This window comes from Schistocerca americana, chromosome 3, assembly GCF_021461395.2.
Source record: "Schistocerca americana isolate TAMUIC-IGC-003095 chromosome 3, iqSchAmer2.1, whole genome shotgun sequence".
Taxonomy (NCBI): Eukaryota; Metazoa; Arthropoda; class Insecta; order Orthoptera; family Acrididae; genus Schistocerca; species Schistocerca americana.
This window is the reverse complement of record NC_060121.1, coordinates 749381349-749407620: the sequence shown is the minus strand read 5'-3', so window position 1 is coordinate 749407620 and position 26272 is coordinate 749381349. Positions and strand designations below refer to the sequence as shown.

Genomic DNA, 26272 nt, shown 5'->3' with positions numbered 1-26272 from the left:
ATTCTTTTTGTATATTCTCAACACGCGCTATTTAAAGAAACACGGGTGTTATTAGTATTTACCATGGATTTGGAAAATTTATTGTACATTTTTTCCCCAAACACACATTAAGAAAACTGCTTGTTTATTGAAAATTATGTTACAGTAATTAGTCAACAGCACTGTTATTGATTCTTTCAAACATATTACAAGTAGTGAACAAAGTTCAATATCAGACAGAGACAACATATGCTGCATCCAGACGAAGTACGCGGTACTGCACAAACGAAGATCCGTACAACGTAATGAATCTTTGAAGTAGCTGTTTAGTTGCTTCAGTTTCCTGAAATTAAATGTTATCTCAGGCCAGCTTGCTCAACTGTGAGCTGAGAGAAAATTACTCGATGATTAAATAAGTAACTAAATAAGTGTTTAATCGAAGGACACAAGAGTGCTGGTCTTAACTGATGGCAGCCCGCCCGTACAACATAACGACTCTTTGAAGCAGATGTTTCATTGCTTTAATTCCCTGGAATTAAATGTTATCTCAGGGCAACTTGCTGAAATGTGAGGTAAGGAATAGTTTATTCGGTGATTAAATAAATAAATATATTAATAAATAAGTGTATAAATGAAAGACTCAGAGCGCTGATGGCTCGCATCTCGCGGACGTGTTCTTAACTGGCGGCAGCACGTCCCGTGGACACCACCTTGCGGTAGACCACCACAGGCGCGTGGTGTGACTGGCTCTTGACCAGGGTGATGCCACCTGTTGGTAACGGCCGCACTGAAACGGAGAAACACACGTAATAATTTAGTGAGAGAACAGCATGTTCGCAATAATCTAAAGGCTATTCAATCTGTAAACTGCCCAGTAAACTAACAATGTTATGACTAGTTGACATTACACCTAAGACATCTCTGAGGTATGCAGACAACCTTTAGATAGGGCAACCACAGTTATGCATAATCATCTTGGGTATTCAAATAACATACGGGTTAGCTGCAGGGTGACGTCGTCGACCACGGCCGATATTTCGACAGGAGCGCACCCTGCCATTCTCAAGGCACAACTGTAAGGAGGAAGCAATGTGCAAGGGAACAGAGGGACAGAATTAGTCCTACCTCACCTGTTGATTAATAGTCACTATCGACATTTCTGATGTTGCTTATCTTGGGTTGTGTGTTGACTCTGCAGTTACTTGTTCTGTGTGTGGTATCTTCCTTGTTTCTCCTCTGTGAATCGAGGTATTAAATTCCCTTGCACATTGCTTCCTCCTTGCAGTTGTGCCTTGAGAATGGCAGGGTGTGTTCCTGTCGAAATATCGGCGGTGGTCGACGACGTCACCCGGCAGCAAGCCCATAAGTCATTTGAACATTCAATTCGCCGGGAAAAGTTAAGGTCTCACATCTTGGGTATTACTAAACAGTTTTCGCTGTATTTAGCCCTTTAGTTTCAGATCAATAACGGTTTCGTGGCTCTAAGAATCACATCTTCAGGTGAAAATCTGCATAATAATAAGTCAAGAAGGAATAACTACACTGAGACATCTTCCCATATGATAATTTTCTAAAATTGTTTAAATATTTTTAAAATTTCAAAAACTTTAGAAAACGTTTGAATAAGAATGTTAAAATATACTCAAATATTTTGAGGTTCTATTTTCCGTCAAAAGCTGTTTGCTTGACACAGTTTATCCAGATTACTTAGAATATCTCTCCATTTTGCTGTAAGCACTATTAAATCTTTTAAAGTAGTTTTTCACATGTTTTCTCCTTAACGCTGGGTCAGTAAGGTACAATTTGTTTAGACCATATCCACAGTATTCGAGTGGAATCCATGCATCAGCCTGTTTTATTCATTGACATATGGTCTTTTAGTGGTGTTTATTGACGGACAGCGAATGTTAGGTAAATAGCTCCAGGCTTTTTAGCTCTAATGTTTTGATAATGTGAATACAGGCATTTTAATATTCTTATACAATTTTTTTAATGTTTTTAAACTTTAAAGATCTTAAAATAATTTAAGAAAATCATCGTATTAGTGGATGTCTCAGGGCAGTTATCCTTCTTGATTTATTGTTATGCAAATGTTGAGTTGAAGTTGTGGCTCTTAATGCCATTTTCGTTACCTTAAAATTTTCAAAGAAAGTAGACTAACCGCGCGACTGCTAAGGTCGCAGGTTCGAATCCTGCCTCGGGCATCGATGTGTGTGATGTCCTTAGGTTAGTTAGATTTAAGTAGTTCTAAGTTATAGGGGACTGATGACCACAACTGTTAAGTCCCATAGTGCCCAGAGCCATTTGAACGATTTTTTTGAAGTAGACTAGGCAAACACTGCCTAATGCTTTTTCTAAATCTGTAACTGCTGTGAAAGTAAGCTGTGTTTCTTCAACCTGTCTTCTAAGGTAAGTCCTAGGTTCAGTGTTGCCTCACATGTTCCAACATTTCTCTGGAACCGAAACTGATTCTCCCAGAGGCCCTTCTACTGGCATGTTTCTTCGTTCTTTCACTAATATCCTGAAAAACAGATTCCATTACGAAGTAGACCGTTTCGCTGAAAATGTCTATACCTTAATGATGGAATAGCGAGGATTCAAAGATAATATTGCGTCGCAGTTTTAGCAACATTTATGCAGATATACGAGAATAGTCACCAGTAAGAAGTTTAAAAACCTATAGGTCTCCCTTTACTTGGTTGGTTTAATGAATTCATAGGTTGCAGGAAGACGTCCACATACCACAAAGAGAACCAATAAAGCATTGCTATGTTCAAGTCAACCTCAGGCCCAGTGACAGCTTCACTTTTTAATTGACGAAGTAGTGGCTTCTCTTTTTGTGGTTAAGGAATAAAGAACACACGATGTGGGTCTCATGAGGAACTCATAGCGGTGGCAGAGAGGTTGGAGCAAGCAAAGAAATGTGGGGATGGTTTATAGCTCATTCACCGTCCATCCTGGAGGTGGCATTCCGCGCTGCAGCGGCAGCTGGCGCCGTTGCCGCCACTTGATTGGAATAGTGCGCTTGAAGATCTTCTTGCTCCACTGGAACTGCCTCTGGTGATCTTCCAACTGCGTGGTAGCCATAGTCGGGATATCCCTCCATAGAGGGAGCGAAGTGGTGTTCAGCTGCGTAGGGGTTGTGGTGGTAGGGCGAGGGCTCCACCAGCGGCGGGTGTATCGGCTGCACGTGGTGCAGGTAGGGCTGGTGGGAGGGGTAGCCACCCCCGCCCACGGCGGACAGCAGCGACTTGGCGGCCAGCAGCAGCGCCGCACCCAGCGCCAGCTGGCTCAGCAGCAGCGCCTTCACCAGGAACAGCTTCACCGCCGTCACGCCGCCCATCACCACACTGGCCAGCACGAAGCCCAGCACCAGCGGCGCGATCACCTTACTTGCGCGCCGCATGTATCCTGGAAGCAGTCACACAGCATCAGCATCGAGGCAACAATGGAAGTTAACACACAACTTGCTGAAAGAAGAAATAGGCTATAAGAGCAAATAACAGAGACAAAAAATATAGAAGAAATGTCCAAGTGTCAATACAATTTACAAACCACAGGGATTCTTTGAGAAATGTGTGGGGAGACACTAATGCTTCCTTTCTATTTCTTTTGCTTCATCTGTCTTCTGACTAGTTTGATGTGACTCCCCATAATTTACTCTCTACTTTATTATTATTTATTTATTTACTACATTCTGGTGTGTTTCCGATGCTGTAAGATGCCTGTTGCTTGAGACGTTTTAAAAAGTTGTTCCTGTATCATGCTTGTTTTTGCAGTTTCTCCAGTGGACTGACACCTGCTTTTCATAGGTCATGTCATAATGTCTTCCAGCTATACGTTGACCTCTGTGCCCTGTTACACAATGCACTGTCCCTACATTCAGATACAGGACGTGCAACGAAATCGACGGGAACTAGTAAAATTGCCAAGAGCACCCTTGAGTTTCAAAGCCGGAATAAAAAGAGCTAAGTCAGCATGTTAACGTAGTCACACCCTAAGCTCAACGCGTTAGTCATCTCCTTTTTGGAAGCACTATTTACGTCTTATGCTAATTATTTACACTGTCCGCAGCTCGTGCGGTAGCGTTCTCGCTTCCAGCGCACGGGGTCCCGGGTTCGACTCCCGGCGGTACCAGGGATATTCTCTGCCTCGTGATGACTGGGTGTTGTGTGTTTTTCATCATTATTGCCTCGCAAGTCGCCGAAGTGGTGTCAAAAAGAAAAGGACTTGCAATACTGCGGCAGAACTTCCCCACATGGGGCCTCCCACTCCACAATGCCATACAATCATTTCATTTGATTTTCTATTTACACTAAAGCGGCGAGGCAATGAACTGTTTCTGGACAGGGAAAAACCAACGACAATGGAACAAGGTAGGTGATACACAACATCTCATCGTTGCAATGCATCTCTCTGCCAGCTCATGAGTGTCGATGATGAGATCTTGCATGTCCACTGCTCCTGAATGTCCAAGGCCAAGAGTCCTTTCTAAGTGGTATTGTCTGCAGACTGGTTGTCACAACAAATGTTTGAGTCAAGCAGTCATGGGCAAGTACCTCACTCTACATTACTTTGTTTTCTAACGTCATTTTATGGTAAAAGCATCTCTGAAAAGGTAATTAATCTTCGCAGATGGTTTGGTGAATTGCGTGAAAAATTAGCGTTAGCAGGAACAAAGGCTGTGGAGTGCATGTGGCTGGAAGTTGTTAAGATGTAATGATGATTTAGCAGTAATACCGTTTATTAACAACACAGGTATTCAACACAGTCACTAAACTATTAAGTAATTTGTCCTAAAACAATCAAACAAGAAAATAATAATATAACTTTATTATTAATAGTTCAAAGTAAATAATAATAATGCCTAAAAACAATATAAAATGTTCTGTGAGAGGAATACTAGTATCAATAGTTCACTATCATGTTACAAGTCTCACAATTCATAAGGATTTCTAGCTCAGTAATACTCAAAATCCTTGATCAGAGACTAATGAACAAGCCAACACTAAAACACTAAACTAAAGAAAAAAGTATTACAAGTAAAAGCAAAATTACACAGAATAAATACGTTAACATAACTGATGTGTTACATTGTGACGCAGTCTTAAGCTAAAAAATTACACAAATTCTAAACCTTCCTTGCAAACACACATGTTATATGGCAATATGAATAATATCAGGTGATAAGAATTTCGCTAGACCTTAAGATGGCTAAATCTCAGTTCTGGAAGGTATCATAATACCAACATCAAAACTTCATAATTTAAGATCAACGTTTCTACGATGTAAAAACTAATTTTCCGTAAAGCCTTCCCACAAACGGTAACAATGAAACTAAATAAAGTAAGTAAGGTCACTGTGTCATTGATGTTGTATCTGAAGTCTCTTGTAGTAGATAGTGAAAAACCACCAGCACCGTTTCAAAACACAACGAGCACACAACTAAGTCAATTAACTGTGGTAAACCACGAAATACGTAACAAGTATCAAAAGTTGCTAACCACACACTGCAATGATCTCTTGAGCAATATTATGTACAGAGCACTCAGCATTAAATACGTCAAATCTCTGTAAGTCTATCTTTATAGAGATGGTTAAGAGACCTCGGCTGTTCTGTATACACATATCAAAAAGAATTTTGCATCTGTACAGAAAACTTGAATAGAGATCAACAAAAACATAATTTTCGCAACTTTTACTGCTCATGAAAACCACACAGGACATATTGTATCATCATACAGCGAGACTTTCAGAGGTGGTAGTCCAGATTTCTGTACACACCGCTACCTCTAATACGTAGTAGCACGTGCTCTTGCACTGATGCATGCCTGTATTCGTTGTGGCATACTGTCCACAACTTCATCAAGGCACTGTTGGTCCAGATTGTCCCACTCTTCAACGGCGATTCGGCGTAGATCCCTCAGAATGGTTGGTGGGTCACGTCGTTCTTAAACCTCCCTTTTCAATTTATCCCAGGCATGTTCGATAGGGTTCATGTATGGAGAACATGCTGGCCACTAGTCGAGCAATTTCATTATCCTGAAGAAGTCATTCACAAGATGTGCACGATGGGGGCACGAATTGTCGGCAATGAGGACGAATGCCAAACCATATGCTGCCGATATGATTGCACTGTAGGTCGGAGGATGGCATTCACGTATCGTACAGCCCTTACGGCTCCTTCCATGACCACCAGCTGCGTACGTCAACCCCTCATAATGCCACCCCAAAACAGCAGGGAACCTCCACCTTCTTGCCTCCGCTGGACAGTGTGTCTAAGGCGTTCAGCCTGACCGGGTTGCCTCCAAACACATTTCCGACGATTGTCTGGTTGAAGGCATATGCGACACTCATCGGTGAAGAGAACGTGGTGCCAATCCTGAGCGGCCCTTTCGGCATGTTGTTGGGCCCATTTGTACCGCGCTGCATAGTGTCGTGGTTGCAATGATGTACCTCACCACGGACGTCGGGAGGAAGTTGCGCATCATGCAGCCTATTGCGTACAGTTGGCATGAGCAAGGCATGTCATCGACAGTTCTTGTCTCTCTGTATCTCCTCCATTTCCGAACAACATAACTTTGTTTCACTCCGCGACGCCTGGACACTTCACTTGTTGACAGCCCTTCCTAGCACAAAGTAACAATGCGGATGCGATCTAATCGCGGTACTGACCGTCTAGGCATGGTTGAACTACAGACATTCCTGGGGGAATGACTGGAAATGGTCGGCAGTCGGAACACTTCCGTCTAATATGCTCATGCATGGTTGTTTACATCTTTGGACCGGTTCAGTGATATCTCTGAACACTCAAAGGGACTGTGTCTGTGATTCAGTATTCACAGTCAACGTCTATCTACAGGAGTTCTGGGAACTGGGAAGATGCAAAACTTTTTTTGAAGTGTGTAAAACGTCGAATCAAAACATCTTCAGCCAGCTGCAGGTGTTATGTTTCGATATTTTAATCACAGCCATGTCTGTGCACTCCAGCACAATCATGCCGGGATTGAGCAAAACACCATCCGATCCATTATTCCTGTATCCAGCAGAGCTCTCTCGATATCGTCAGCCATCAGCTGCCACTCAGATCCGCAAGTGTATGTTTTCAAACTAGGCTGCACCTTTGCTCCCAGATTACAGGGGCTACTCTGTCCTCCTGGTACACTGTTATGCTACTATAATGTGCCAGGAGCCAATCACCACCTGTCACCGCAGCCACAGACTCCAAGTCTACAGCACCACTGCTCCCCACACCTGTTGGCCCCTGCTCCTTGCATACGGGGCAGCTCGATTATGTTGTTAGTCGCCAAACGCTACTCATCCAACAGGAGCATACTGAAAACCCAATCTCATTAAGATTCAGCGTAAACTTATTTGTTCGCCGATGCGACAGCTCCCTAGCAGGCTTTGCCGTCTGCTAGCCTGCTATATTATAAGAAGCTGTGCATGTTTCCTGTGATAGCTCCGTTGCTGCTTTCCTTATAAGGTTCTCTAAATGCTACCTTTGCTGCCCAGTCGGGAATCCTGCTTAGCGTCTGACGCCTCAGCCTACAGCGTGGCAACTCACGGACAACGCTGGTTAACCCTCGAGACGAAACGAGCGTCACATGCCTGCTGGTCAATCTCCAAGCTTTCTCAAACGACTTTACAGACACTGCTTAGTAAAAATATTGGTTCTAACACATTTGAACGCTTCATTTGTGAGTTTCTTGACGAACTGCCTATTATTTCGTTGAAGGTCACAGTTATTGTGATATTTTGAGTATAAATAAAGCAATGCAAGAATTTCAGAAAGTGCCCATTGAAAAATATGGGTCGCTACGAATTTGGGTTTAGTGCATGTTGTGAGATGTATTGCTGCATATGAACTGTAGTTAACACATTAAATTATTCATTGAACTTAAGGAGGATATCACTATCTGCCTCTGATCTAAAGAAACTGGTACGTATGTATAGCACAGAGTTCCAGTCAGATGTGCCAGAGTAAAAGCCACAACTAATTATTCTCTAACATCCATTGTATCTCATAAACGGTTTGAGAAATTGAAACTAGACTTTCTCAAACGATAACATGCGAAGAGAGGAGTATTTTACCATATGATTAATATGCAAAATTCTCATATCCACAACGATATTCAAGCAACTATATATATTTTCAGTGAAAGACTATAGCTTTTAATGGACATCTACAGCTGGTGTAACCAGAATTACTGCGGAGTTTGCAACAGTGTAAGTGAAGAAGTTATAGGATTATTTTTAATGTCAGATTCAGCTTATTCATAAACTATCAATGTTTCTTATCCTCTGTTTATAGTTTAATAATAAACTGTTTCAGGATTCTTAAGCAATTTCAACTTCATTAGATTGTTGATGAGATGAATAGTTGGAAGTATACTAAGTTTTGGCAAAAGAAGCAGATTTTAACATGGCAACAAGAGAAGTCAGGTGTTAGTAAAGTTCATCACTGAAGGAAAAGGGCATAAGAACTCCATTTTTAATAATGAATGACCGTTGATGAGCCTGGCCAAAGGATTTTATTTCCGTATCTCAATCACCTGAGAAATCTGAAAACAATCAGCAGCCTAAAGTAAGCCATTTTTCAGTTCCCATCCACATTCAAAGTGAAGGACTGTACCTTTCCACCACAAACATCTCTTACATCGACAAAGATACTGAAGCTGATTACACATTATTGAGTAGTGTAGAGGATTCTGCAAACTGAAACATTTTCATATTTCTCATAGCATTGAGATACAGAAAGAAAATCCCCTGGTCAGGTTCAGTTCCAATCATTTATTATTAAAAATGCACCAGGATACAGAATTCTCAGTGTTTTACATACAGAACTTCAACAGAAGCAGCGATTTATGTTGCCGAGATTTCTTATTCTCTTTTTTTTTCTTGAAAGAAACGTCATCATTGATGAGTTTTAAATAATGTGTAACTTATCCCCTCGCAATGACAAAATCTATTTCTTTTGACGGTGGAAATCCTACAATAGTACATTATTAAATTAGCAACTGAGAGTAAAACAAATCAGTAGTTTATGAAAATGGTCATAAAAATAAATGTCAGTTTCTTCATGTATATTGTTCAAACTCAAAGCAAGTTTCATTTCACCTTCAAAATCACATTATTTCATTGAGAAACTGTATATCTGCTTGCATATCGCGCTGGATATGGTATTTTTTCAAATTAATCATGTAGGAAAATACTCTTCTTTTTGCATGTTATCATCTGCAAAATCTTATTTCGATTTTTCAAACCGTTTATGAGATACGAGTGTGTTGTTAATATTTCATGCTGGCTGTTTCATTGCGGCTTGTGACCAGAACAAAGTGAAACACGTACAATCCATTTTCCTTAGATTGGTAATAGATAGTAAATACTTCCAAGTTAAAAGAATAATTACAGGGCATAAATTCTCAGATAACGCCAGTTAACCCTCAAGACGAAACAATCTGCAAAATCTTATTTCGATTTTTCAAACCGTTTATGAGATACGAGTGTGTTGTTAATATTTCATGCTGGCTGTTTCATTGCGGCTTGTGACCAGAACAAAGTGAAACACGTACAATCCATTTTCCTTAGATTGGTAATAGATAGTAAATACTTCCAAGTTAAAAGAATAATTACAGGGCATAAATTCTCAGATAACGCCAGTTAACCCTCAAGACGAAACAATCTGCAAAATCTTATTTCGATTTTTCAAACCGTTTATGAGATACGAGTGTGTTGTTAATATTTCATGCTGGCTGTTTCATTGCGGCTTGTGACCAGAACAAAGTGAAACACGTACAATCCATTTTCCTTAGATTGGTAATAGATAGTAAATACTTCCAAGTTAAAAGAATAATTACAGGGCATAAATTCTCAGATAACGCCAGTTAACCCTCAAGACGAAACAATCTGCAAAATCTTATTTCGATTTTTCAAACCGTTTATGAGATACGAGTGTGTTGTTAATATTTCATGCTGGCTGTTTCATTGCGGCTTGTGACCAGAACAAAGTGAAACACGTACAATCCATTTTCCTTAGATTGGTAATAGATAGTAAATACTTCCAAGTTAAAAGAATAATTACAGGGCATAAATTCTCAGATAACGCCAGTTAACCCTCAAGACGAAACAATATGTCACGGCCCTCCCACTCGATCTTCGATCTTTGTCAAGAAATTTTATAGAAACTGTTTGAAAAAAAATGATTATCACATATCTCAAAGCTTATTTTGTCACTCGTGTGATGAACTACTTATCATTCCGTTAGTGGGCATAGTTACTGCAAGAAATTCGGAAAGTTTGCGTTGAAAAATAGGCGACACTACACATTTGCATTTGGTGCATGTTAAGTCATCCATTGCTGCACATAAAATGTAGCTCACATGTGTAATCATTCTTTAAAGGTTCAGAGTACTTTTTTGGCTCGATATTATGTAAAAACCAACACCTATTTCTTTCAGGCACTGTTTATAATGTATATGTTTTACAGATTTTTTGTTGATATCAGGTAATGCAGCACGCTTTTTAAATAAATTATAACTACTTTGAATATATTTGAACCTGCTTAGTGTTATTAAAATATTACAAAGAAATTGATGAAATTTTTTTCTAAAATGCTTCCTCAAATTGAGATACCATTTAATCCAATGTTACGCATTTGAAGGACACTAAATATTTACGAGATATACTTGACATGATGGCTGAGGTACTAGACCTATCCAATTCCACCTATTATGTATATTACAAGGATAAAAAATATCACGTCTTACATTTTAATTTTATAATTTCTTCCTAATAAAAATGTTATTTTTTGTAATATTTGCTTGATTGTGCAATAAAGCTTAGGTCTGCTACATAAGTATGTACTACTGCAAGTTACAGAATGGAATTACAGCAATGCTTTATAAACTTTAGGAAATATTTGTAGCTGACTTCTGAAAAATACAACTTGTAGAATCATGGAACATATTTTGTGTTCAGACGTAATAACCTGTCTAGACTCTGAGAAGCTCATCTGCAGAAATCAGCACGGTTTTAGGAAACAGCGGTCATGCAAGACACAGCTGGCCCTCTTTGTGGATGATATACAACAGGCTTTAGATACCGGCTCCCAGGTTGATGCCATATTTCTCGACTTTCGAAAGGCGTTCGAGTCAGTTCCACACTGTCGCTCGCTACAAAAAGTGCGCGCTTGCAGTCTATCCAATGACGTATGCGGTTGGATAGGAAGTTTTCTAAGACAGGGAGAAGTATGTCGTCCTGAACGGGGTAACTTCAACAGAAAGAAGAGTAACTTCAGGTGTGCCCCAGGGCAGCGTAATAGGTCCTCTGCTTTTTACGATTTACATAAACGATCTGGCTGATGGTATTGACGGCGGCCTTAGACTGTTTGCCGATGATGCTGTAGTCTACAGGAAAGTAGTATCACACGAAAGTTGTGAAAAAAACAATGAGGTTTGCAGAAAATAAATGCGTGGTGTAACGACTGGCAGTTATCTCTCAATATTAGTAAGTGTAACCTACTGCGTATAACAAGGCAAAAATCCCCATTAATGTATGAGTACAAAATAAATGATCAGTCTTTGGAAGCGGTAACATCAGTCAAGTGTCTGGGTGTGACTATTCGAAATGATCTCAAATGGAATGATCAGATTGCACAAGTAACGGGTAAGGCAAACTCTAGATTGCGGTTTATTGGTAGAATCCTGAAGCGATGCAGTCCTTCAACAAAGGAAATAGCTTACAATACGTTAGCTCGTCCAGTCTTGGAGTATTGTTCGTCTATATGGGACCCTTACCAATTGGGTCTGATTCAAGAGATTGAGAAGGTCCAAAGAAGAGCGGCAAGATTCGTGATGTACATTTAGAAATCGCCAGAGCGTTACATATCTCATATAAAGTTTGAAGTGGGACACACTTGCAGATAGACGACGCGCTAAACAGAAGGGGCTGCTCACTAAATTCCGAAATCCAATCTGCACCGAGGATATAGAGCATATATTATTACCACCAACTTTCAAATCGCGTAATGATCATCATTCAAAGATAACGGAAATAAGAGCTAGTACTGAGGCGTTCAGACAAGCATTTTTCGCTCGCGCGATCCGCGAGTGGAACAGAGGGGGGGGGGGGGGGGGGGAATATGACTTTGGCGCGAATTGTGCCCTCCGGCACACACTGCTTGGTGACTAGCGGAGTATAAATGTAGATGTAAATGTAGAAATTGTGAATGAAGATATAAGTCCAATTAAACTGTGCCTCAGAACATTCCTGAAGCACAGTCTTATCCTGCAGCATTTCTTTATCTTCAGGCTTCCTCTTGGCATTGCTTTTAGCACTTCTTGCTTCTTTGGTAACTTGAAAAGCGAATCTTTCAGCTTCATGCACCTGTTGTCCGTCACATGCAAGCAATATATCTTCCATATTAGAGCCACATTTTATGCATAAATTTCTCAGGACTTCCAACCTTCCTATCACTCCATCATTGAAACATATCACTGCATTTATTACAGCAACTTGCAATTTATTTAGTCCTTCAAAAACATTCTTGGTAATCTTTCCCATATGCAATGGTTGAAACTTTCATTTGTATTCTGAGTGCCCCCATTAAGACGTTTACTAAGCAGAACAGGGTCACTCATGTCTCTAAAATTTGGTTTTACTTCATTCATAACAGGCTCAGGACGAGATTGCTTATGATAGTATATTTGACCACTTTCTTTTGCTTTTTGGTAGTCACACCAAGGATCTGCTCCTTTAGGCAAAGTCTGTGAACAGGTTGGTCATCTGTGGACATCTTATGAAAGTAGGTGGCCCATACAGCTTTTCTCATTGCCGTAACATCATTCACAGGTGCAGTACTTCTACTGGCCAGTCCTTAATAACTCTGAAGAACGTCTATTTCAGTTTCTGTCAATCTGCCTCGGCCAGACACAGATTTTCCACCAGATAGAAACTTTCCTTTCATTTCTCTTCTTAGCTTCCTCAATGTAGCACCCATCCTCTTTTGCAAACGTCCACAACACTCCAGTTTTGTTACCAAAGTATCACCACAAACATTGAACACTTACTTTTTATTGAAAGCTTGAGTCCTCATCGCCTAGGTACTTCGTATATCTAAAGTTGTAAACAGGCACCGACCTCTGAAATATTTGTAGAGCTCCATCATACTCCATACCTCCTTTTAATTCTAATTCTTAAAACACTTATGTTCAATATGTCCTTCAGTGTTACCATGGCAGGTGTGGGAGTACATAGATAAGCACTCAGCATCAACAACTTTTTCATTCTCCAGAGAAGTAGCACTTATAACACAATTTAAGGAACAATGTCCTTGACGTTGCCATGTCCCATCAAGTGCAACAGCAATGTCCCTGGTTCCACTAATATTTACAGTTTCTCCTACTGCATGTTTCATAGATGCTTTAGACACAAGCGTCAAGGCACCTAAAAGTATTTTTATGTACTTGCTGAACCTACTTGTAGGAGGAGGATGGTCGATCAAACCACAAAACGTTTGAGCAGCCTTTTTTCCTTTTCCTATTGGACGCATTGCATACACTAACTTCAAATTCACATCATATGAATTATGCACAATGTTCGAAGTCATTTTCGAGGGTAGATTTATTGCAGGATCTACACAGTGCAACTAATTTTGACGCTAAACCCTTCCTGCTGCTTTGTTGTTCAGTTATTTCCAGACAGCCTACACCATCACATCGTTTACATTTCGCCACTTCCTTTATCAAAGAAGATAAGATGCCCACATCAACAACAACAAATTCACTACAAACAGCGCCATTGTTAACAAAAGAAAACTGAATCACCAGAAGGCGTCCCATGTGGGTTTCTTCCACGAAGAACTGATACATAGGTTACTTTCAACAGCGTGGCTTGCTTTGTTTGTGAACTGGTTACCACAGAATTTCCTTTAACTGAATTTCTTGATGCATGGCAGAGTTCGTATTTATTGAACACTAAAGGATATGTACTTCCACAACTATATGTAGCAATTGGCCAACAAACATTCAGCAATACATGAACAAACTGCTTAAGCGAAGCATAAGTAAATACTAGCAAAAATAATCATTTACAGACACTATAAACGTGCACTGTTACCAACATATACAATGTATCGTACGTATAATCGCTGAAAACGGAAAGTTCACAGTTATTTTCGAAATAAGACTAGTTTCTGTAACAGAAATAAAGGGAGCATGGCGGCATACATAACCGTAACTTAAAAATTTGGTATATATAGGTCACTTTGCATTTGGAACCCTATAACGTACATATCAATGTAATCAGGAAAGACTATAGAATTTTAGGAAAGTCATAAAAATTCGTTTTTTCCACCATTTGTAAGTACCCTGTATCCTTAAACAATGGAAAGTCCTGGTTAAAATATCAACACTGTTCAGAAAAGGATAGTTTACTACTCAACATAATGACGACATATTAAACTGTAGACAGGCACAACTAAAAGATTCTTATACAGTTAGCTTTTGGCCAAAGCCTTCATCCGAAAAGAAAACATATACACGTTCACACAAGTCAGCGCAGCTCACATCACGTTACCATTCTGTCTTGCGGCTCTGACCAGAAAACATTCTGACTCGGTCTGCTGGAAATAGCAATCATGTGTTTGTGAAGTGCGCTTGTTTGCGTAGATGTGTGTGTGTTTTCTTTCTGAAGAAGGCTTTGGCCAAAGGCTAAACGTGTAAGAGTCTTTTCGTTGTGTCTCTCTGAAAATTAATGTCTCATTTTTACAGTCCTAGCAACCTACTCTTTTCCTAGTATTGTTGTACATATTGCATCTTACCTGTCTTTCCTTATAGTTTATCCCAATTTTTCTTAGTATTTCAAACATCTTGCTCCATTTTACATTGTCGAAAACTTTTGCAGGTCGACAAATCCTATGAACGTGTCTTGATTTTTCTTCAGGCTTGCTTTCATTATCTACCACAACGTGAAAAATGCTTTTGTGGTGCCTTTACCTTTCCTAACATCGCACTGATCGTAATATAACACATCTTCAATTTTCTTTCCCATTTTCCTATTTATTATTTTTATCAGCAAGTTGTATGCATGTACTGTTAAGCTGATTGTGCGACAGTTCTCACACTTGTAGGTTCTTGCACTCTTGGGAATTGTGTGGATGATGTTTCTCCAAAATCTGATTGCATATCGCCAGTATTAAAGATTCTACACACCGAAGTGAATACTAGTTTGTTTCCCCTCCCCTTAATGATTTTAGAAATTCTGGTAGAATGTTATCTATCCCTTCTGTCTTATTTGATTTTAAGCCTTCCAAAGCTCTTCTAGATTCTGGTTCTAATAGGGCATCCCATACCTCTTCCCTATCGAGTCCCATTCCTTTTTCTGTCGCGTGAGATGAGTCCTTCCCTTCATAGAGTCCCTCAATGTACTCTTCCCACCTATCTGCTCTGTCTGCATTTAACATTAGAATTCCGATTGCAGTCTTAATGTTACAGCACTTTGCTTATAATTTCACCAAGGGTTGTTTTGACTTTTCTACATGCTGAGTCAGTCCTTCTGACAATAATTTCTTTTCGATTTCTGCGCATTTTTCACGCAGCCATTTAGCCTTAGCTTTCCTTCACTTCCCATTTATGTCATCCCTAAGTGACTTGTATTTCTGCATTCCTGAATTTATACAGTTACAAAATAAATTTTATAATTTTGAAAGTATGCCATTTCTTAAAGTTTGCTTACATTTAGTTTTTACATTAAGATAATTTGTTTCTGAAGATGTTGAATGTGTTTCTGAAATGTAATGATGATTCTCAGTTACATAAACAATAAAGTCCTGTTTGTCATTATGTAAATAAAAATTTGGAAAGTAATCGTATCTTTGTGTCATTAGTTACAAATGATGTAAAAGATTAAAAACCATACTACATTTTGCTCAGGTACATACTGCTCTTTGAATTTTGATCATTATAAAGTGAAATTTGTAGATAACTAACTTCTGCAGGACGACATTATCACATAGAAACAAAAACATCATTGATAAGAAGGTGGGCTCGCAAACTTTAGTTGAACTCGGAATTAGCAGTAAATCTTGGTTTGTTATAGTGTGCAGTAAGAAATAAATCACTCATTCAAAAAGTATGTCGGATTGCAGTTATACGTTCAGTGATATTTACGAAATCAGCCACTTGTTCTCCAACAATCATGGATAATAAAATATGTTTGAGTCCACACATCTAAAATTAAATATTTAATATTGTGACTATGCTTCATCGTCTAACTGCTCAGAGATACAATTCTTTGTCGATGAATACACTACAACTTGTTACTGATGTTTTTATATTAATCAAAATTACAGTTGCCTATTCTACGTTATAACAAACTCAAAACTTAAGTGAGCACTGTGCTATGTCAGTCAGTTCACCCCAGAACAGCCTCAAACATGCAGTGCCATTATTTATTCATTCTATAATACCCATCATACTGTGGTGCACAGCCATAAGAAATAAATAATAATTTATTTTTCTTTACCCATCCAACGATCAACTGACAGTGATATAGGATTTGTCAAGGTAACTCAACGCAGATGAATAGGTCAGGATGTACAACATACAGCATACACAACGTGCTTTATGAGCGTAGAACAAGTAGTCTATGAGAAAAGGATAGGTGGTCGGCCCTGGCTTTGATTGACGAACCACCTCGATACTTGCCTCACTTGCCTTAGTGATTCGGAAACCCAAATCAAGATGGGCATATAGGGAAATTCCATCCTTCCAAATATGAGTCCGTGTCTAACCACCTGTAATGCCTCATCTAGTAAGACCCTATTATTTAATGTTCCTTAATTTACACAATTTGTTCCAGGTAACCTGTTGTATATATTCCAGTCTCTGTTTCCCCGTAGACTTTTTGCTGTCTGTGGTGCTTGTAATACCTTGCCACTTTTGCTATTATGTCTAAACACATGTTCGATCATCTGTTCTCTTCTTAGTGTTTTTCACATATTCCTTTACTCCCCGAACCTACTTAGAGACCCAATATTTCTTAATTTTCAACATATTTCAGTAAACCATTTCTCAAACGCCTCGGTACTTTTCGGGTTTTGTACAGTCCATGATCCACTTCCACACAATGCACTGATTCAGATGCACATTCTCAGAAACATCTTTTTAAATTGAGTTCCGTTTATAATACCAGCATATTTCTTTGTGTAAGTGGTATTCTGTTATTTATGTTCCCTGATGATGATAATGTTTGGTTTGTGGGGCACGTAACTACGCGGTCATCAGCGCCTTTACAAAGTTCCAATATTTTCACAGTCCAATTTTGCCACCGTCACGAATCACGATGATGATGATGAAATGATGAGGACAGCACAAACACCCAGTAATCGGGCAGGGAAAATCCCCATCCCGGTCGGGAATCGAACCCAGGGCTCCGTGATCCAGAGGCAGCAACGCTAGCCACTAGTCCACGAGCTGCGCACTTACTTCCTCTGAATTGTCCATCATGTGTTATTTTGATTCCATAGTATAACAATTCCCCCATTCCTTCACTTAATAAGACAATAAATTTTATGACAGTTGAAGAACTCAACAGGAACTTTTGATGTGCGTTCTTAAATTTCGTTTTACATCGAAGACGTCACTGAAACTGAAATATTTCGATGAAGCATCTACCAGTAATTTGGAGCTACGACGTCGACTGTTGGTGGAAACTACAAGAAATCATTAGTTGTAACGAAGCACGATTACACAAGAAAAACAATTGCACATGTACTAAGGAAGGGTATAAGTTACGACAAACTGATAATAATAGCCAGAATTGAAGCATTTTTCAATGTACCAGCGCTGACCGTCATGGGTTTTCACTCAACACGCCAGACTGCGACTACTAAAGGCATGAGGAAGTGTGATTGTAACATAACGTGTCTAATAGAATTTTTGCTTTTGGATTTTGAGCTTTTTTCCTTTTCATGAAAGTTGTTCGAAATGAAGTTCTGTCCCAAACACATACATAATTCTATCACGTTACCACTTTCCTTGGAAAATTCTATATGTACGATACCACGCTACAGAGTTCACTACACAATAACATTCGTTCCTTTGGTACTGCAGAACTTTGCAAATCTTAAATAACTACATTTATGAATGCGTAGTAGAGGGTGTAACCGAAAGCAGGGTGTACAGTTTCGTACCCCTTGCTATTCCGGTACTGACATCCTATCTGTTTATACTCGTATAAATGCGGCCAAAAATGTAAAATCTCAAACTAGTTGTAGGAAAAGGAATTTCTGTATTGTTAGTATCTTGATAGCGATAGGATGCATTCCCCGCTTGTGTTTACCAACAAACACAGACCACTGAGAGAAGCTTTTCTATTACAGGCATTCGTTCTATGGAGCCTGTGTTACTGTATGTCTAATATGTGAAATGATGTCGAAGTTATCAAACCTTAGGGAAACTTATGACAAGCACAAAACGCGGTCATCAGATTGAATGAATTTTATGGTCTCTACCGTGGCCTCAGAATTACCACAGAAAAGTATAAAGAGGAAGCTGAAAATGACTAGTTGGGCACTTCATGCACATCGATAAAAACGTCAAACAATCCAAAGAAACAGTGCAAATGAAATAAAATTACGTGTGTTAAGTGATTCAACGAATCAAAAAGACACTAAAGCTCGTAGTACAGTTCAGCGACTGAAACAATAACTGCTTTGTTGGGCGATAGATCGTTCTCTAGTAGACGACTGGATGCCCTGCTTTCAGCAAGAGTACCATAACATCTTCACTGCAGCTGAAAGGGTGTGCGGCAAAAGTCATGCATGGATACGAAGAACCAATCTCATGACATTTAAAATAGGGAGAAACACGTTTCTGAGCTCTCAGAATAAGTGATCGCAGTGGTAATCTGAAGTCCAAATTGACGCCTCCCTGCTCCGTGATCTTAATATGTCTCTCGAGAACGATGTCACACTCTATCTTCCACTGTAGAGACCCGTCACCATGCTCGCACACAGCAATGCGTTGCCCACAAAGTATAGATTTGGTGTCTGTTCACTCACACTTTCATTGCTGTTCCTTCGACGTCCACCTTGTCCAACAGTGAGAATATATTGCAACCCTACCTTCCACCCTCACAGACTTGTTTTCCTTGATCATTCACTTTTCTTACTTCCTCTCAGTTTTTGTTGGTTGTCCATTTGTCCCTGTACTTTTTTCCCACGATTACAAGTATTGTTACTGGATCTGAAATTGTCGAAGACTGAGTATTTGATTATCCATTGTTACTTCCTTCGTTAGTGTTAAGATAACGCTTACCTGGAAATCCGACAGAAGTCTCTGGCTTCTTTGACTTTTCATTTCAGATAAAATAATTCCAAGAACGAATATTTCACTCTGCAGAGGTATGTGAGCTGATATGAAACATACTACCGGATTAAAACTATGTGCCGGCCCGGAACTCGAACCAGGATCTTTGATTTTTGTGGGTGTGTGTTCCACCGACTGAATTAACCAAGTAGGAGGAGCACTAAAGGCAAGAGTCTTCGACTAGACACTCAGACTTCCACACAGTTTTAATAAGCCAGTAAGTTTTATATCAGCTGAAAATTCGATGCAAAGTGAAATTTCGTTCTTTGAAATCCCCTGCCAGTGGCTAAACCATATCTCCGCAATATCGTTTCTTCCAGGAGTGTTAGTCCTGCAAATGTCACAGAGGAACTTCTGTGAAGTTTGGAAGGTTTGAGGTAAGGTTATGGCGGAAGCGGGGCTATGAGGATTGGTAGTCAATCTTACTTGGGTAGTTATGTCGGTAGAGCACTAGCCCCTTGAAGGCAAAGGTCCTCCCATCTTAGATTAGTTTTTTGTTGTCCCGCTACGTAACATCTCTTCTTCTACACTGAACAGAAGTATAGCAATTTCAGCCCATACCTAGCTCTCTTCTTTGACACTGATTTTGTCTATTATCATATATTTCGAAAAAATTTTATATTTCTTTGTCATCCATTGTGATTAATCCTCATTACACAACCTCTTGGTACCATCTCTAAGAAACATATTCCGCCACCTTCTGCTCTCATATCTTAAGTTTTTACTGTTTTATCGATAAGTTAGAGTCTTTCCTACGTTACCCATGTCAACTAGTTTTCGCTTTATGTCACAGTGCTCAGGACCAGTTGTCCGTCTTCATTATTTCTTGCCGGCCGGCGTGGCCGAGCGGTTCTAGGCTCTTCAGTCTGGAACCGCGCGACCGCTACGGTCGCAGGTTCGAATCCTGCCTCGGGCATGGATGTGTGTGATGTCCTTAACTTAGTTAGGTTTAAGTACTTCTAAGTTCTAGGGGACTGATGACCTCAGATGTTAAGTCCCATAATGCTCAGAGCCATTTGAACCATTATTTCTCCTTTATTACAATTAAATTCCATCGCTTACTCTTGACACATTTTTTTATGGTCTGCGTTACAAACTCCAAGAATTTCGACGTGTTTCATTTTCGTATAAATTTTCTGTATCTCACTTAATCGTTTATTTGAAGTGTTCAGCATGCTAGTAATCACTGCTACGCTACGATCTGGATCTGTGTTCTCATCTGCATGCACCTCTATGTCTTTGTCTTTTCTTCTCTCTTATTATAGGCATAGAATGTTCCCTGCGACCAGAAGAAACACTGCAGAACTCTAGATGCTTTTCTACCCACTTTATTTCTTTCCCTGAACCCGTATCTAACTTTTCCATATCATTCCTCTCTTAAGCTTTACAGTTACTTAAGATTATCAAATGCTTATCGTCAATCACACATCTGATAAGTCCTTCAATTAAAAAAAAGTGTTATCTGTTCCTTCATCAGCGTGTTCACTCGTATGGAAATCCGCAGCATGTTGGCTTCCTTTCTTGCCCTAGGAGAATAACTCCATCGTGATTCCACTCATAGTACCTCCATCTGTTACTTAGCATTCTGATATTAAGATTACCGACAGTTGTTACGTCTTTCTAGGCTGCTGTTGATCAACTTCGAAGTATCAGAGAAAATTCCTGGCTTTAAAATGTTCCCCTTTTGATCATCTTTCACTTCAGATCTTACATTTTTAGCGAACATTCAGACGTCCAACATAATAATCATTCCTAGATCATTGGCCCTACTCGTGCCGTCCTTAATAACTCTGTCTTTCGCAGTCTCCACGTGTAAATACGAACGGCGGTCAAGCTTACAATTACAGTGTTTTGCTATGGAAATTATTATCAAGATAACAATTTAGAAAATATATTAGGTACATATTTTAAGTGGTTAAACTGTTCGTTTCTACATATATACGTCAGTACTCACTGTTCAGTCTTCTGAGATTACGAACTAAATCTCACAGAAAGAAGATGAGGCGTCGCGACTGACGACGCTACACGCCATAACACTGTCTTTTCTAAAAGTATGTGTACAGAACAGATTACAGAAAGTATAAACATCAACTGTCAAAATGTTTGGACAATATAAAGTTATTGAATGATAACTATGGTGTTATTAGTGGGGAGAGGCAGTGTTCATATTTCTTATGCTCACGACTGGTTCACCTCGTTTGAGCCAATGACGTTTGCACGGTAGTTAAGAAGTGAGTGATAAGTTTACCACGTTATATTTGGTGTAAAAATGCAGAGACTCTACACGAGGCGGCAGAAGTCATGGGATAGCGACATGAGCCGGCCGGTGTGGCCGAGCGGTTCTAGGCGCTGTAGTCTGGAACTGCGCGACCGCTACGGTCGCAGGTTCAAATCCTGCCTCGGGCATGGTTGTGTGTGATGTCCTTAGGTTAGTTAGGTTTAAGTAGATCTAAGTTCTGGGGGACTGATGACCTCAGAAGTTAAGTCCCATAGTGCTCGGAGCCACGGAGCCATTTGAACAATTTTTTTTTTGTAGCGACATGCACAGACACAGATGACGATAGTATCGCGTACACAATATATAAAAGGGCAGCGCACTGGCGGAGCTGTCATTTGAACTCAGATGATTCATGTGAAGAGTATGAGACGTAATTATGGGGGCACGATGGGAATTAACTGGCTTTGAACGAGGAATGTTAGTTGGAACTAGACGCAAGGGACAATCCATATCAGAAATCGCTACAGAATTCAATATTCTGAGACCCATAGTGTCAAAGGTGTGCCGAGAATACCACATTTCAGGCATTACCTCTCACGACGGACAACGACATGGCGACTTAACGTAACATTTTATGGAAAATATTTGTTCATACAATCTTTGTCGTAAAAAAGATGTCATTTTCCTTTATAATTCTGAGAGCGTACATTCGGAGAATAGTTAAGCAGTATATTACTTCTTCCCGTGTCTACCTCGTGAAATGACTTTGATGCTGTAATTAAAGAAATTAAAGCCGAAATAAAGTCTTACGGGCAATCTTTCTTCCCAAACACAATTCGCAAATACGACAGAAAATGTGGAAATAATGGTGGTACATGAAGTATTCTCTTCCAAGCACCATATTAGTTTGATACATATGTTATGAAAAACAAATCGCCGTTTACGTATTTCACTAACAAGAAACTACGAACGAACGAAATTATCCATGAAGATGATTGAATGCGTTAGTATGAATCTAGTAACTCACTATGAAGTGAATCATCAGTTTCTGAAATGTGACTTCGATCTCAAAATGGAGCCCATAACAACGTTATGGCTTAGTTTATGGGTTTCAAAGAGACCGTTGAGGGTACTGCAAGCATAAATGACACCAAAGTAAATTAGTCATGAAAACTGCAAAGAAATAGTAATGCATTCATTGTCAGTCTCAGGTGTGATATAGCACATTTTTATGATTAAGTTCATTGGCAGGGTCACAACTACGCCTTGAGAAATCATGCACTCCAGAACTCGTTCCACGTGATTCTTGAGTACCACATAAAACTCGAAACGTATAGTACAACAAGAAGCCCAGATACGTAACGGGTGTGTCACTGCGCTGTCTTGAGCATCGAAGGAATAAAGATTCGTCTTTATTGTCCTGTCGACAATCAAGTCATTAGATCTCACTTTGTACGATCATTGAAAAAGATATCGGCTGCGTTCGTGCAAAAGATTTGTCCCGGAAATCATCTTGGTCGATCTGCGGAAACCATGGAAGATCTAAGACTAGATGGGTGGGCGGGGATTTGATCAACGCTCCTCCATAATGCAAATTCAGTTTCGCAGCCAATACACCACCTCAGATTGCCGGATATTGATATTACTGCAAAGTTCTGGGAAAAAGACAGTCAGTTACCTACAAATACTTATAATCAATAAAATAATTTAAAATGACAGTGTACTGTTTCCCGATATCATTATATTCTACTAGGTAAGTATATCTATGACTACTGTAAACGGAAAAACTCACAGATAATTAAATGTCAACAATCAATGTATATTTATGTTTGACACACTGAATACTGTGTTGTTTTTCGTACACATTGATAAAATTTTGTTTCAGAATGTTTATGTCTACAAAGTTGAGAACGATTCCAGCAGTCCAAAAGCTTAGGCTGTTCGAATATAATTTAGGAACATAATTATCTATTATAATATATTCACTTAATGTGTAAAGTATAATATATTCATTTAAAGTAGTAAAGGAGTTTTGCTATTTGGGGAACAAAATAACTGATTATGGTGGAAATAGACAGGATATAAAATGTAGACTGGCAATGGCAAGGAAAGCGTTTCTGAAGAAGAGAAATTTGTTAACATCGAGTATAAATTTAACTGTCAGAAAGTCGTTTCTGAAAGTGTTTGTATGGAGTGTAGCCATGTATGGAAGTGAAACATTGACGATAAATAGTTTGGACAAGAAGAGAATAGAAGCTTTCGAAATGTGGTGCTACAGAAGAATGCTGGAGATTAGATGGGTAGATCACATAACTAATGAGGAGGTATTGAATAGAATTGGGGAGAAGAGGAGTTTGTGGCACAACTTGACTAGAAGAAGGGATCGGTTTGTAGGACATGTTCTGAGGCATCAAGGAATCACCAATTTAGTACTGGAGGGCAGCGTGGAGGGTAAAAATCGTAGAGGGAGACCAAGAGATGAATACACTAAGCAGATTCAAACGGATGTAGGGTGCAGTAGGTACTGGGAGTTGAAGAAGCTTGCACAGGATAGAGTAGCATGGAGAGCCGCATCAAACCATTCCCATGAATGAAGACCACAACAACAACAACAATATATTCACGAAGGGCTATGTGCTTATCATCACTTTGTTCACTCACAGAGATAGAAAAAACTGAATTCTGTGAAAGATTGTACGCTGAGAACCTCAAGAGCGGCTTTGATGCTTTCTCTTAGAAACTAAATTTTATAAAAAGTGAACGCGTTCATGGAACATGTTTGGGATTTAGCTGGAAATTTTTGATCTTAATGCATATAATTTGTAGATAATTTCTGTTGCAGATACTATCCATTATAAGAAAAAAACGAGATTTGTACGACAGATCTAAATATAAACCATGAGCGTGCTTTGACCACTTTTTGGCAGACACAAGGAGTAATGTTATCGTTCTGGGAGCTATTGTAAGATGGACCAGGAGGCAAGAAGTTAGATTACAGTCCATGAAAAAATTAACTCTCGTTGTAGCTTATCATTTAGAAATCACTAGAACTACTCTATGTGGTGTCGTGAGTGGCAGCTAGTTCTAAATGGAGAAAAATGTAAGTTTATGCAAACCAGTAGGAACAACAAATCGTAATGTTCGAATACAGCGTTAGTAGTATGCTGCTTGACAAGGACTCGTGTACTAATTATTTAGACGTAACTTCGCGAAGCGAAATGAAATGTAACGAGCATATTATGACTGTAGCAGGGAAGGGGAATGATCGACTTCGGTTTACTGTGAGAATTTTAGGAAATTGTGGTTCATCTGCAAAGGAGAATCCATATAAGGCGCTAGTATGACCCATTCTTGAGTACTGATCGAGTGTTTGGGATCCAAAGCAGGAATGATTACAGGAAGACATTGAAGCATTTCAGATGCAGGCTGCTGGATTTTTTAGCAGTAGGTTCGAACAACCAGCAAATATTACAGAGCTGCTTCGGAAACTCAAATTGGAATTCGCTGAGATAAGGCCACGTTTTTTCTAGGAATACTAGCGGAAAAAATTTAGAGAATGGGTTTTTGAAGATGACTGCAGAACGATTCTACTGCCGTCAACATTCATTTCGCGTAAGGACCACGAGGATGAGATATGAGAAATTACAGTTTGTATGGAGGCACATACATAATCATTTTGCCATGGCTCTCTTTGCGAGTATAACAGGTAAGAAAATGACGAGTAACGGTGCAGGGCACCCTCCGCCATGCACCGCACGGTGGCTTGCGGAGTATGCATGCAGATGTAGATGTAGATATAGAGCCGTTCCGCGAACATAGTCTAATCAGAATAACTGCGCTACTGAAAAACCTTTTAATGTGACTAGAAATTTTATTTTTTTATACTTGCATGGGATCAAATGGGCTTAAGACGTCCCTTGCAAATGATTATGCGTCCAACGAAGAACTGTGTGTAAAAATGTATCCTTTCTCTGTTGCCCGTAATGTGGTATCAATACAATGTACTAAGACGCAAGGATTTCTGCAGATCCTGAAGGTGAATTTTTAATGAAACAAGTGTATGACAAACCTCTTGCGTCACGAGCTACGGATGTTTCTTCGGCATCGTCGTTGCTGGCACCTCTCTCGGTCGTCGATATTGTTGTTCTGTCGCTGAACACCGGAGAACTGTTTTCCTGAAGACTGCGGCCCATCAGTCCATCGCTGTTCCCGGAGCGGTCGTCACAGTTCAGTCTACCAAAGAGACACGGCACATCCACGACCTCGTTTTCCGTTGCGTCAACTTCAGACGCGCTGAAGGCGGTAATCGGTGAGTTGTTAGCAGACTTCAGCAACAACACAACAGTCAGTACCGATACATACTGAACACTATGGTGCATGATTCAAACGTAACTGTGTTTTGGTGGTTTTTTTAAAAAAAAGATGCCGGTGTTTTTGTAAGCTACATACAGCAAGCGGTGTCGCGTGGGTCTCGCTGTGAGGATCTGCGTCTGTGTTGTGGGACGCGGCGGCAGACGCGTGTATCTTTTATGGCAGTCACACAGCAGCAGCCAACCCTGGCGGCGGCAGAGCCTGGGAGAAGTCTGCAAGCCCAGCACGCGTAACGAACTTCCTCCCCCCCCCCCCCCCCTGCCACCATGCCTGTGTTTCTGTGAGGAATGGTCCAAAAATATAACGTGTTAATTGGCTAGTGGAAGGAAGCACG

The 26272-nt window shown here is 39.8% G+C and overlaps 1 protein-coding gene across 1 annotated transcript; it reads right to left on the bottom strand.

Moving 5' to 3' along the window:
• Positions 1-127: 127 nt before the first annotated feature.
• LOC124607226 lies at positions 128-26050 on the bottom strand. The gene is made up of 3 exons (XM_047139497.1): positions 25637-26050; positions 2929-3390; positions 128-766 (listed from the first exon to the last, which is right to left on the bottom strand). The coding sequence occupies exons 1-3, from the start codon at positions 25944-25946 to the stop codon at positions 657-659; spliced, it is 882 nt and encodes a 293-aa protein (XP_046995453.1). The 5' UTR covers positions 25947-26050; the 3' UTR covers positions 128-656.
• Positions 26051-26272: the final 222 nt, after the last annotated feature.